Source organism: Nothobranchius furzeri, chromosome 17 (genome assembly GCF_043380555.1).
Source record: "Nothobranchius furzeri strain GRZ-AD chromosome 17, NfurGRZ-RIMD1, whole genome shotgun sequence".
NCBI classification, from domain to species: Eukaryota; Metazoa; Chordata; class Actinopteri; order Cyprinodontiformes; family Nothobranchiidae; genus Nothobranchius; species Nothobranchius furzeri.
In genome coordinates, this window is record NC_091757.1 from 48,252,464 (window position 1) to 48,266,517 (window position 14,054).

General features: G+C 42.9%; 1 protein-coding gene across 3 annotated transcripts in view; it reads right to left on the reverse strand.

Moving 5' to 3' along the window:
• The window catches only part of nipbla (NIPBL cohesin loading factor a), a 31,655-nt gene that overhangs the window by 8,300 nt on the left and 9,301 nt on the right, over positions 1 to 14,054 (reverse strand). For all 3 annotated transcript variants that reach the window (XM_015972739.3, XM_015972740.3, XM_015972738.3), the window contains exons 14-31: positions 12,796 to 12,972; positions 12,488 to 12,661; positions 11,306 to 11,467; positions 11,120 to 11,226; positions 10,946 to 11,032; positions 10,610 to 10,841; positions 7,089 to 7,240; positions 6,930 to 7,010; positions 6,746 to 6,846; positions 6,523 to 6,652; positions 6,358 to 6,440; positions 5,054 to 5,186; positions 4,708 to 4,851; positions 2,504 to 2,590; positions 2,070 to 2,290; positions 1,834 to 1,936; positions 1,578 to 1,676; positions 1,322 to 1,468 (exon numbers count right to left, since the gene is read on the reverse strand). In XM_015972739.3, coding sequence (XP_015828225.1) covers positions 1,322 to 1,468; positions 1,578 to 1,676; positions 1,834 to 1,936; positions 2,070 to 2,290; positions 2,504 to 2,590; positions 4,708 to 4,851; positions 5,054 to 5,186; positions 6,358 to 6,440; positions 6,523 to 6,652; positions 6,746 to 6,846; positions 6,930 to 7,010; positions 7,089 to 7,240; positions 10,610 to 10,841; positions 10,946 to 11,032; positions 11,120 to 11,226; positions 11,306 to 11,467; positions 12,488 to 12,661; positions 12,796 to 12,972 — 2,420 coding nt within the window. The remainder of the gene's footprint in view (positions 1 to 1,321; positions 1,469 to 1,577; positions 1,677 to 1,833; positions 1,937 to 2,069; positions 2,291 to 2,503; positions 2,591 to 4,707; positions 4,852 to 5,053; positions 5,187 to 6,357; positions 6,441 to 6,522; positions 6,653 to 6,745; positions 6,847 to 6,929; positions 7,011 to 7,088; positions 7,241 to 10,609; positions 10,842 to 10,945; positions 11,033 to 11,119; positions 11,227 to 11,305; positions 11,468 to 12,487; positions 12,662 to 12,795; positions 12,973 to 14,054) is intronic.

Below are 14,054 nucleotides of genomic sequence, written 5' to 3' on the forward strand. Positions count from 1 at the left end.
ACAATAAAAGGACATGACTCAGCATTTAAATAAATAGACTAAATGACCACAGGAGATATGAGATGGAATGGGAAATACTCACAGATTTACACAATAACAAACAAGAATGCAGACGTAATTAAAGAATATTTCCTCAAAATGTAAAATATCAAATCAAGATCAGAGGACAGAACTTCATTTGACCAAATATATTAAATATAATTTCACCATCAGGAATCTCCGCTAGCAAACCATTATGCTGAACTCTGAACTAAAATCACATCTAATCCTTTAGCGCAGGGTTCCTCAATTACAGGTCTCCAGGAGGAATGAATGCTTGGGGGGTGGGGGGGTGGGGGGGGGGCACCTGAATCAGGAAGTACGAGTCAGCTTGAGGAGAAAGTAGCTTCAGACTAGAGAAAGATTTAGTCTTATTTCCTGGTATTTGGATATCTCTCATCTGATTGGCTAACAGCAACGTGACTCTACCACTGATTCTCTTTGCTTTGCAACACTGATGTTTTATCTCAACAGATAACGCAAGTTTGGGGGAGTTCTGCTGTGTGGTGGAGTTGTGAATGCTAACGGTTAGCTTCTACTAGCGGATACGTTCTCAGCGGTTTCCTGTTCCCTAAAGCAACAACAGCCTTCCTCATCATGAGTTAAGATGGGTGAGTCCATGAATGCTAAGTGACAGTGTGATGTGGTGTGTGTAGGTTTGTCAGGATTTTCAAATCCTAGAGTTCAGAAGCTAATGCAGCACATAGGTGTAGGAGACTATTTTCATGTTCAGCTTAGGGCTGAACGATTTTGGAAAATAATCTAATTGTGATTTCTTTCTTCAATATTGCAATTGCGATTTAATTCACGATTATTTTCTTAAGGGGCTGTTCTCATATTTTTCAACTAATGGAAGCAAAAAAAAAAAGTAACTTGTACTGAATATAAACAAGTTTATGTATCTACATATTTATCTACATATATCAACACGTTTATTTGTCTACATATACATAAACACTCACAAGTAAAGACAATGTTTGTATTTGAAGGAGCAATGCTTTGCAGCCTGGAGCACATGCAAGTGACGAATTATAATCAGACATAACCACTAAAAAATATTTTTTCGGTGATCCACACCCTTAAAAATAATCATGAAAGTACAGCATGTTTTGAAATTATTATGAATGGTGGTTGTGAGTGGTTTTGAGCTAACCAGTGCTGTATTGGGGGGGGGGGGGGGGGGTATTTTGTTTTTGTTTGTATGTAAAAATTTGGAAAACTTAATAAAAAAACTTGAATAACAAAAAAAAATAATAATCATGAAAGTGAAAAAGCAAATTACCAGAATCCTCTCAATGAGCATGTCGTAGTACTGCTCTGTCAGCTGGGGTCTGCTGAGCACAAACCTGCCCAGCAGCTCCACAGCTGCCTCTCGCACACTGGTGGAGTTGTCCATCAGACGCCCATGAACGCCTCTCTGCATGTCGGACTATACAAACAGAAAGATTAAAGTCACGTAAACAACGCAAGATAAAATTGTAATAACAAAAACAGCCAGGACAAGTAAAGAACCTTTGTCCCGGTGGAGACAGACTTACCCTTGCCAGGATGCTGGGGTCTACCGCGACAACCTCAGACAGACACTTCATGGCTTTAGTCCTCACAGCGATGGCACTTTCCCCAAGAACTCGCAAGATCTGTCAAACAAACGGAGCACTTTCTGAGTTTAAATGGTTAAAAACACACCTATTATCTGTTTTTCACCATGAATCTTTTTATGCGAACCATTCACATTTTAGCTACGACCATCATGTATCATTCAAATAAATTACAGTGAGAAAATTCCAGTTTTACCTGTGTTAAATAAATATCAAAGCTCTGGGCAAACGGCCTCATGGAGGCCAAATAACGCACAATCAGACAGGAGTCGTCATAGTCCACAGTATCGGAGTTCAATCTGAGAGGAAGGAAAACAGAAGTTTCACTTCAACAAATGTGTCTGCACTGGGAAAATCCACGTCTTTCAGAGGAAAACCAAAAGAAAAAAGAAAAGGAGTGAAACTGCAAACCTACAGAGGCACAAGACTTACTTTAGTGTGGTGAAATGAGTCGGCGTCGTCTTGATTATGTTGCGCAGAAACTTCTTGCGCTTCTCTGCACGCTGCATTATCTCACCGGTGGTCTCCATCTCTTTAGCGTGCTGCGGTCCATCTGACGAGTCCTCGTCCTTCGGGTTCTGGTTCCTCATGGACTTCTCGGCCTCTGTCGTAGCATCGCGAAACCACTGGGCAACGTAAAACTTTCTAGAAAACTAAAAGACAAGAGATGTCTGCGTGTCAGATTAAATATTTCCACAAAAAACACAATCAGATCACAATAAGAATTAAATGTTGGAACAGTTTCACCAGTTTATATCATAGTAGGTTCTTCATTTGTTGTGTTATGCTTACAGTGTTCGAAAATCTTAATATTTACAAAATGCAAAGGGATTTCAAACTTAAATTATAGTCTGATGCAAACCTACCACAAGTGAGGGGTCTGTCTCAGCGTTCTCCTCCAGATAGTCCAGCAGAGCCTTCTGCAGCTGCTGGGTCTCGTCACTGCCTGGAAACTAGAAAATCACAAATGTTTCATTAGACACAAAGTTTAGTTAGAGCCAGGAGGAGAAAACATGGCTTGTCCCGCTCCCTGCAGTACATGCCGGTGTGTATTTAATAGGGGGTGTGCCGGTACGCCTGACATTCCGGTTCGGTACATACCTTGGCTTAAAATTACGGTTCGGTACGTTTTCGGTACAGTAAAAAAATTAAAAACGCTTTTCTGTTGTGTAAACAGTAAATTATTTATTTACATTTAAGTTGAACATTTACTTGCATTGCATTCTGCGAGATATTCCCAGTAAATGAAAATTAACATATATAATATAATATAATATATTATTATTGGAAAAATGCAGCATCAACATGTGACTTGCTCTTTATAAACAAAGTGCAACTGAAAGAGCCGGCTTAACTACTGAAATAAAGAATTATTTTGTGCATACAAGCAAAACTAAGAATTTTTAAGTGCAACTATTCTTATAATCTCTTGCAAACATATAGTCTGAGAAAAAATAAGATAAAAAAATAAATATATGCAAGTTTAAATATTTATTTAGGAATCTGCATGATTATTGTGCTGTTTTTTTACTGAAGAAATTAAAGTGTGAATGAAGGAACTAACGGAATTATTCAGATTGAAATAGGTTAACAAAAACATTCTGCAACATTAGGAGTTCCAGCTTGTTGCCTTTTTAGGTTCACTCAACCTTCATGTTTTTTGCCAGAAATTAGTCCACATTGTCTGCAGAAAGGGCAGATCTGTTGGCTGTTACGATATCTCCAGCAGTAGAAAAAACCCTCTCGCTGGGGACAGAGGACGTTGGTATGGCAAGGTAGCATTTTGCTAGCTTGGCAATGTGGGGATACATGTGTTCTTTGCTACATATCTCACCGGGAAGCCGTAGTGTTCCCAAACAGGAGACTTTAATGACAACGGTGGATATTCGAGCTCTTCCTCTCCCGAGTCGCTTGCCATAACTTCTGCGGTGCTTCACTATGTGTTTAGTTAGCATGCTGTAGGTTAATGTGCAACGCAATTAGAGCAGAAACTCGGACCGACAGGGGCGTACCGACACATTCGAATACACAGGGGCGTACCGGCCCACCCCTAGTATTTAACCCACATCACTTCAGCCATTCACATCAAATCAAATCACTTTCTTCTGCTGCTTCAGGGTTAATTAAGCCTCGATTCCACCGCCAGGTTTGGGATGACGTGGAGCAGGTCACCATCAGCCCATGAGGACTGGTAGGGGTCTGCAATTCCAGGGGAGCGTTTCAATCACAGTCCGGGCTCTTACTTGGCAGGCGGGGGTAAACATAACCGTCATTAAAAAGTTGTCAAACTATTCAGTATTTTTGTTCTGCAATGAATGGCTGCAGAGCTACAGATAAAACAAAGTCCTACCAACAGGCTCCACGTGTGACTGGAGATCGCTGAGCCCAGGCCTGTCTGCTAGTCTGTGGCTACAAATAGCATCTAGCTATCTCCATGTATTTTTCCCATCTCCACTCCAGCTGTTTCTGTCCTTAAAATTTCTATACTCGGCTATTTAATTTCTTCAGTTTATTCCAACATCCACTCGAACCCTACAGCCTCCATCAGAGGAGAAATTTCTTTAAAAACTTGCATTCCTTAGCGATCCGTCTTGCTCTCCTGAGCGTGAACTCTCATGAAGATGGAGAGGAATGTATGGAGCTCTGAAGCTGGCATTTCACACACGTGTACAACTAATGAAAATACAAATAACGGAACCCTGAGGTTTCTTTTGCTTGTTGCAAGTAGTGACATATTTCTGTCCCCCAGTCAATGGACAGTGTTGTCACTCCGCCCTAGCTGTACGGCTTCACAAAGATTTGGACCTACAACAGAAGGGAGCCACAAAAGTGCCGGTAGTGGTGCTGTCCGGGTCGGTTTTACAATCAGGACAGAAAAATGAGCAAGCCGGCCCTCCCGTCTCAGCCCAAACCCGGCGGTGGAACCGAACTATTAATAAACCTTCATTTTTGAAAACTGTTCTTCATTGTACAGTCTAACCACCACAATTAAAAACTGGTCAAATTCTTTTGTTCAGCCTGTTTGGATGTTGCAGCTGATTGTTAAACGTGCTAAAGTCAAACTCTCTACCTCTTGCAGGATACGATCGATGGATCTCTGGTCCATCTTGCTTGTGACTGCATCCTTCCTTAGACGAGCCGCCACTGTGCCAAGGTAGTCTAGCGATGCAACTCTCAGAGCCATTTCTGTCTGTTTGTTACTGAACTGGTGCACCTGGAAGAGACAATAGAAGATTTAAAAACAACTTACGTCAAGACTTTCCTTTTTTCTTGCAAACTAATAAAAAACATGACTGTTTAAAATGTGTCAAATTTACAAAGAAGACAATTCGTACAGAAAAATTTGTTTTACAAACTCCTGTTAGAAACACGTTGGTTGCATTTCAACCTCATAGAAAGGACTTAATCATACTAACCAGCAGTCTACCGAGCAGACTGAGCAGCAGCTCTGCAGCAGGCCACTCTGGTTTATTTACAGTTGACAGGAGGTCCTGGACAAAGTTCTCAAATAATGGCCGATAATCTTCTTCTCCCTGCTTGCTGCCACACCTGAAGGCAGAGAAAGCGGTAAAAAGCAGCCGAAGGAAAAGGGTGACGAGTGATAATCAAACGTTTTAGAGCAAACACTCAAAAAAAGTCCCCAGGGCACCCTGTGGGGGACGCTCCAGGAGTATGGGGTGGGTGGCTTTCTGTTAAGGGCCATCCAGTCTTAGGTGTGTTCTCGCTGCGTCGTATCTCTAATTCCATGCTGTAGTTCTTTTTTAAAACACAGCAGTTTTGTTTACCTGTTTTCCCGCTACGTTTCGTTTGCGGCTGCAGCCTGAGGAAGTTTGCAGCCGCAAACTAAACGTGTTTTAAAAAAGAACTACAGCATGGCCATTCAGTCCCTTTACCAGAGGAGCGTGAGTTTGGTCCACATAGCCGGTAGTAAGTCGGACCTGTTCCCGGTGAGGGTTGGACTCCGCCAGGGCTGCCTTTTGTCACCGGTTCTGTTCATGACCTTTATGGACAGAATTTCTAGGCACAGCCGTGGTGTGGAGTGTGTCGAGTTTGGTGGCAGGAGAATCTCATCTCTGCTTTTTGCGGATGATGTGGTCCTCCTAGCTTCATCCAGCTCTGACCTTCAGCTCTTGCTGGGTAGGTTCGCGGCCGAGTGTGAAGCGGCTGGGATGACGATCAGCACCTCCAAATCTGAGACCATGGTTCTCAACCGGAAAAGGGTGGCTTGCCAACTCCGGGTCGGGAGAGAGGTCCTACCTCAAGTGGAGGAGTTTAAGTAACGAGACCGCAGATACAAGCGGCCGAAATGAGTTTCCTCCGTAGGGTGGCCGGGCTCAACCTTAGAGAAAGGGTGAGGAGCTCGGACATTCGGGAGGGACTCCGAGTAGAACCGCTGCTCCTCCGGATCGAAAGGAGTCAGTTGAGGTGGTTTAGGCATCTGGTCAGGATGCCTCCTGGACGCCTCCCTGGGGAGGTGTTTCGGGCATGTCCTGCCGGCAGGAGGCCCCCGGGTCGACCCAGGACACGTTGGAGAGGTTACATCTCCAATCTGGTCCGGAACGCCTTGGGGTCCTGCCGGAGGAGCTGGTGGAGGTGGCCGGGGAGAGGACGGTCTGGGGCTCCCTAGTTGGGATGCTGCCCCCGCGACCCGGACCCGGATAAGCGGAGGAAGACGACGACGACGACATTCAAAAAAAGTTAAGGATCAAGCAGTAATTACTTTTTGAGGAAGACTGAGAGGAAGTTTTGTGCTGTTCTCATTGCAGTCTCGTACGAGTTGGTTATCAAGACATCCTGATCCACCTAAAAACACAAAAGTCATTCTTGTAAACACGTTTCTCAAGAAACATTTACTTACGCAGTCTTTACGTGTTTTCACACTTACCTTCGAATCATACTCTTCAAAAACATCCTTGTCGTTGGGGAGATGGACCACACACTGGATCAGCTGGAGCACCAGAGCAGTCACCATCTGGATGTACATGGGTTCTCCATCCTGGTCTGAGCTGTTCAGTCTGAAACACAAAGGTTTACGGTCAGAAGCTGTGTGTTATAAATAAAACAAGGAACGATTGTAAATCTGAGACAATAAACATTTAAGAAGCTACCTGAAGTTTCTAAGAGAGCGTTTGCTGGTAGGAAGTCTTGCTAAAGAGGTAAAGATCTCCTCCAAGATAAGCTGCCGATGCTTCTCATAACGCGAGAACACCTGGAGAGACCAGAAATAATGCATGCTTTCCAACAACAACCAAACAGAACGATCCACTCAAGTGTTTTTATGTCAACACTCACCGCTGTGACGAGCTTAATGGCACACAACTGCAGCTCGCTCACATTCTCCACAAAAAACGGAGTGATACCCATGGAGGACACCTGTAAAACACAAAAAGAGATGAATTAAGACCCGGTCTACGTGAGTTACTAGAAAGATGACACTGGTTTTGTTGTTACCTGGAGGATGGTTGTGTCTGTGAGGAGCTGGATTTCCAGAAGCTCTGAGATGTTGCTGACGATGTCACACACTTTGTTGTACAACATCACGATGACGCGCTGCTTATGGGTGGAGCATTTTGCACGTTTTGCCCTAGAGCTCAACATGCCACCTGGACAAATAAAAAAAATAACATTAAAAGTTTACAAAATTTTCTCATTTTCTCAATGCTATTCTTTCCATTAAAGCCACACCATGCAACTTTTTCATGTTTTTACATAATTTTCTTCAGCCAGTATGTGCTAAAATGACCCTTTACAGGGTAAATGAAATGTCACTCAGACCTCACCGCACCCTGTGGTCAGAATAACGCACTTGCAACTTCAGAGTGCCGGTCCCTGTTGGACTTAGCTAGTTTTCCATGAGCACTACTCAGCCTGAAACAGCTCTATACAGCGTGGTTCGAGTCAGCTCATCTGAGTGTAGTTTTGTTTCCAGGCCAGCTTCACGATGGAAAGTGGGTGAGCCCGTCATGGGTGCAGGGGGGGGAGGACTTGCAGAGGGAGGGGGTGCATGCGATTTTTACTCCTGATAATAGCATGAGGTGATCAGTAAACAGTGCAAGGTAGAGATGCACCGAAATGCAAATCCTTGGTCGAAACGCCAAAATAAATGATGTCAATAATCAGAACCATTGAATTTATGGCTACAAAAAATAAAATATTAATAAAAATATTATAAAAGTACAGGCTTAGACCTGAAAAGCCTACTGAGGACTATAAAATGAACCCTTTAAGCACCAAAGCTACAATATTGCGTTTAACGAGCCACAGCTGCAAATATAATCCCTCATGAAGTTATTACTTTACGTTAGAAGATAGCGGAGATGTGTAACTTCAATCTGAGCAATACTTTTGGGTGTTTCTACTGAAATTTTCTGAGTTTATAGAATTTGAAAACTGCCCCCCCCCCCCCCCCCCCCCCCCCCCCCCCCCCCGTTGGGAGAGGCTCCCGACACAGGCGAGGAACGGAGTGGAGCTCACAGAGGGCAAATTTTATTATTTATTGAGAGAAGAAACTTAGAACGCTGACAGGTTCGTTCACTGTTGACAAAGTTCTTTGCCTGGTAATGGCTGACTAATGAACAATATTCACCCTCTGATGAAGATATAAACTCGTCCAGTGAGAAAGAAAGTGGCGCTGCAGCTGCGCAGCATCAACAGAGTCTGTAAGCTTTGTGAGAGTAAACACACTTCACACACAATCCAAAGCTTACTTCACCGTGTTCAGGACATGGTGGGAGTAGAAAGGATGGCAGACGCGGTAGATGTGAAATTGACAGTAAAAAATGCGTCACATAATTGATCTGAATATTCCAGCAATCATAAAAGAAAAAAACAACATTACTAAAAGGGGAAAACTTTACTTTTGAAATGTGAATGTATGTTATTTATTAAAGGGACTTTACGGACTTTTGAATTTTTATGCTCGCGATTGCCCCCTCCGGCCAAAAGCGTAACGGCAGCTTCAATAGTAGGCTCGTGCACGAGGCGCGCATGCTGTATGTACACACACCTTAACGAAAATAACAGCTGAGACAGTCCCGTGTGTGTGTGTGGCCCGGAGGACAGAGGACAGGAGAACGCGCAGTTAATTAATTAATTTGGTTCTGTACCTTTCTCTTCAGCACAGCCGACAAAGGTTTATGATGGGTCAGTCCTCCTGCATGCTCAGATCATTCCCTTCCCCTACTTGAAAAATTGTTCCAAAATGAAAGTTGAACCCACATCTTTTTTATCTGTGAATTCAATGTCGTTCGGCGAGTCTCAAATAAAAATTTGGGCATCTTACTGTAAAAAAATATACCATTAATGTAAAAAAGAAACTCTTAATAAACTATGCTCAAACCCAGAATCGAACCCAGGTCTTCTGCATGGGAGTCAGACATTTGACAAGGTGAGCTACACTCTAGTAGCATTCACAGTATCGGTAACTTTTATATCCTTGATGACAGCTGAAACAACGTCAAACCAAAGAACGGTTCGAAGCGAAAATGGCTATTTTGTTGCTAATTTGCAGGAAATATCTAGAAGAAAGTTCTACAGAAAGTAGCTAAGGGTCCTCAGAAATGTAGCTAGGTTCATCACTAGGCGTTAGGAACAGCGACAAAGTCGCTCAGTTGGCACTACCTCTCTCTCTGCTGCTGAAGCTACTGATAGCAAACGCTACGGGCTATGCCTGAGTGTGAACGTGCATGAAGCAGCCTGCTCGACCCGAGCAGCTGTCTTTTTCTGTGATTTTACAGAAAAACAGGCAATCACAGTAAAAATGCCAGGGCTCATTCTACAGGACCAGGGCATTGCAGGAGAATGTATGAAGAAGAAATGTATTATTTCTATACATGTTTTGGCTGTCAAACTTCCATAATGCCCCTTTAAGCAAAGAGCGAGTTGCCCCATGAGGGCGAAGTGAGAAGAAATGATGAAAACTGTCCGTTTTGGCCGAAAACCCAAAATGCACCGTTGGGTCATTTTCGGCTGAAAATTTTCGGCGGCTGAATTTTCAGTGCATCCCTAGTGTAAGGTAACCTCCACAAGTGTAAGGTAATGCTCCACAGAAACACAACTCCGCTCAAAAATGGCGGTGTTGCTGGACATTTAGCTCAGTTTTAGGGATGCACGTTTTCCAGAATTTCTTAAACCGGTTACTGACCCCCCCCCCCCCTAATGGCTAATAGCAAGTTAACCAGAAACCAAAGGAACCCCAGTCCCCTACATCCATACTCAGTTGTATGGCTTTTTGACAGACTCTGAACCAGGAAATAGCTGCAGGCAGTGAAGAAGAAGGCAGAAAACAGGAACAACCAGTGACCCTGCTCCTATCCAATCAGCAGCCAGAGTCATGATACCGGCCCGACTCAGCCTTGCCAGGTACCTCAATGGAGCAGAGACTAAAAACTGGGGAGAAAGCAGAGGGAAAATACCAAACTTGAGCTGCACCGTTCTGAGCTACTTTGAGTAGTGCTCCTGGAAAACTACCTTTAGTCAAAGGGACCCGACATGCCTGGCGCTGCAGTCTGCATCCAGCATGTTTTAGATCATGAACACAGCTGATTTGTTTGAGTGATGAATCACTCCTGTAGACTAATGAAGGCTGAGGAGACATTTCAGCTGTTAGATTAAGGTGTTAAAAAGATGTACACAGCGAGGGGATAAGATTCACTTTTGGTTTCACTAATTGACACTAGGGGGTGCTAAAAGCCAGCCAAACCTGCATAGTATCCCTTTAATATGCTATCCATTCAACGCATCGCACACCTCTATAAACACACAGTTGTAGCGGAGGCAAATTGATGATTTTGACCACAAAGATGTAATATTCTATATAAATATAAAATATTAACCGGCGAGGTCTTTATTGTAATTATTCAGAAGATTCTAGGATTTAATTCAGAAGATCTAGGTTCTTTGGTTTTTAAAGTGATCAACCACACTTCAATCAAATATTAATGTTATTTGAAACAAAACAGTACTATGGTTACCTCCATGTGGATCCACCCTGTAGACAGGATCATACTGTGGATACAGCGTATTCTGAAGGTGGAACTTGGTGTACTGTAACACCCGCTCTATGACATCTTCTATGTAGACAGCCTTTGGCATGCGTGTTGAGGTCATGATGTTGAGAGCCGTCAGACAGGCATCAGCAGACTTTGTGACTCTCTCCATGATCAAGTCTCTCCAAAGCCGCTCCTCATCCTCAGCATCTTGGTCCTGAAAAACAAACATGATAAATGTACCAGTAATCACCTGCTGATGCCAGGAGGAGCACGATGCAACAGAGACTAAAGTAAACTAAAGAAAACGAGGTAACTCACGTGGTTCATCATCGTAGTGAGCTTGGATCCGTCTTGAATGTTCTTCTCTAGGATGTTCAGGAGCTTCACTAACTTGTCTGATGGGATCTAAAATAACAAAAAAAAGTGCTTTAGGCAACATCACACATAGAAAAGGGTCTAAATTCAACTTTTACACCAATAAATACACTATACCCTGCTTGTGATGTTCATGGCCTTGATTTTGGCTGACTCACTGCCCAGCTCATTCAACTGGTGTTTGCCAAGCAGTAGTTCCTGAGGTATCTCGTCATCATCTGCCGCTAGAAATCACAACAGAAAATGTTGGACCATCTGCAAAGAACTTGAAAAGCGAGTTTCCAGGTAAACAAAGATAATCACCCATGGCGGTAAAATCCACATCCTCCAGATTCTCAAGGATGTTGTCGATGCTTGCTGAGAACCGTTTGAATGTGGACGAGTCCATTAGCTCTTCCTGGGTCAACTTGGGTTCATAAGCTTTCCGTTTCTTTTGCTTCTCCTTCATCTTCATTTTTCGGGCAACTAAATGAGACAAACGTAGCATTAAATGTGACGTTTCTCTTTGAGTGACAGATTAAGAGACCAACGTTTGTCACTTCCAATAGCTACAGTAGCTATAAGAAGGTCCTGACATAACACAATGAATTGTGGGATGTGTCCTCATATAAACAGGTGTGTAATTTGCATGGGTGCCTATGGGTCCGAGTCGCTCCGCTTATCTCAAAGTTGCATTTTCTTCTTCTAAATATGATCAAAAAGGAAGGAACTAAGCATCCCTGTTGGGGAGGTGCTATTCGGACTCTTGATACCCAGATCATATGTCAGAGGGGACATTTATCCATTTTCCAAGGTCGGGTAAGCTCCACAACCACATGAAACAGCTGGAAAGAGAAACAGGCCAAGCTAAGGGAAGAAAAAGCAAAACAGTGGCAGTTTTTATGTGGAAAAGTGGATTTCCACAGTGTGGAGCAGATGAAGGAGTACCCATAAATTTGTTCCACACATTTCATCAGAGGAAAAGGGCCTATGTCTGAGAAGTGTGGAGATGTGGAGTTGTCCAGGAGGTAGCGGTGTAAACAAAGGAGTCCAGCTGAACGCCTCGGCCAAACGGCATCCACACAGACAAAAACAGCTTTAGACCAAACGTGGGTGGTATGTAAAAAGTAGTGACACAAATAATAAGCTAAGAGTAAAAAAGAACTTCAGAGAAAATGTTACTTGAGCACTGAGAGTCAAGAGTAACTGAGCATAACATTTAAATCTGGATTGTTTTATAGACGTCCAAAGGGCTCTGTCTGTGTATTTTTCATTAGTAAATGTGGCTTGTTTGCATAGCATTAGCGCCCAGCAGCCTTGCACGGCGATATCAACTGATGAATATCAGATTAACAACAAGAGACTTGATGCTTTTGCTTGAACCCATCTCAGATGCCCAATCAGAATTAGAATAGTGAAACATTTCCACCCGATTTATTAAACCAGACAACTCAACCAAGATTTAAATAAATGAAGAGGAAAAATAAGCAAATGACCAGAGCGTACTTTCACTCATGCTGGGAGGTGGTGAATCTTCATCAGAGGAATCGCGGTAGCGGCTTCCCGAGCCTCGTCGGCCGTCTCGATTCCCACTTTTCTGGTGACCCCCTGATCCCCGTCGATCTCTTTCCTCAAACTCCCAGGTTCTGTCTTTGTTTCGCCGGTGACGCTTCCTTGCCGCTGTTGACATTTAATAAAATCAGATCCTGTTACCCAGGATACCAACAAACAACTGATTCTGCTTCACGCTAAACTGAAAATGTAGCTTGGATCTGATCTTTTACATGTGTGTTAAATCAGCACGATCTACTCACACTCTCCGTTTGCGTCAAAGTCTTCGTCTGAGCTGACCTCCGCGTATTTGGGCTTCTCGTTTACAGTGCTGCGTTTCCTCTTGTTCATCTTTACCCGTTCACACAAAGGCATCGTTGACTCAATCTCCGCCAGCAGCTCTGGAGGAAGCTCTTTCAGAACTGACGGGTCCATACCGCCTAAACACAAGTGAATTTTAAAGTTATTAACCAAATTAGGGATGCACCGATACGATACTGGTATTGCCATCCAGTATCGGTAAAAGTTAACCGATACCAGGAACCGATACCAGTGCAGTTGCTTGAAAATGGCTTCACTGTAACTTGTCATTTCTGTTCAACTAATATTTTAGTTTTGTGATGATTTCCATTCATATATTTTACTTTTTATCTACCTCACAGTCTTTTCCTGTTGAAAGCAGAGAAGAAAATAAAATCTGTATTCCAAATCATTGCATTTTATAGGGATGGGTACCTTTGACGTTTGAATCGATCCGGTACTAATTCCCGGTACCTACGAATCGATACCGGTACTTAACGGTACCAATTTTCAATACTTTTGAGTGTTTATTATTTTAATTCTCTTTTATAATTAGATATATATTTTTCTCAATATATAACAATATTTGATAAATATCACGGTAAATAACATTCAACTGTTTCTATTTTAACTTTGTTCTTGTAGTTTTATAAGCTGATAATTAAACTGAAGCAAACATCTTTACTGTGAACTAAATTTACTGTATATCTTCATTCCTTTTGCCGTCCTTTTCCATTTGATTTTTTCCTACTGGGAAGTTAGAATTTCCGAGGAGAAAGCAAACGCACCATTAGCTGATAACAACGGTGGCAATGGAAGCTAACATATCAAGCTAACATTATCTTTAACAGTTTATTTAACTGCTGGAGCAGATTAAAACGATGCTGCCTCACACTTAGATCGTTGTCGCTGGTTTCATCTTCACCCAATCACCCGTCGCATTTAGTAAAGTGAAGCCAAACTTTAGAGCGTGTTCATGTTCTTCTAGTCGGGAATTCGGAGTTCCGAGGAGAAAGCGAACGCACCATTAGCGAAACGGAAGCTAACATATCAAGCTTATTATAATTACCTACCGGAGCAGATTAAGATGAGGATGTCTCACTTAGATCGTTGTCGCTGGTTTCATCATCACCCAGTTACCCATCACATTTAGTGAAGTGGACCCAAGCTTTAGCGTGCGTTCTTTCTACCATGCTGCTCTGTTTACATCTCACTCGCAGCG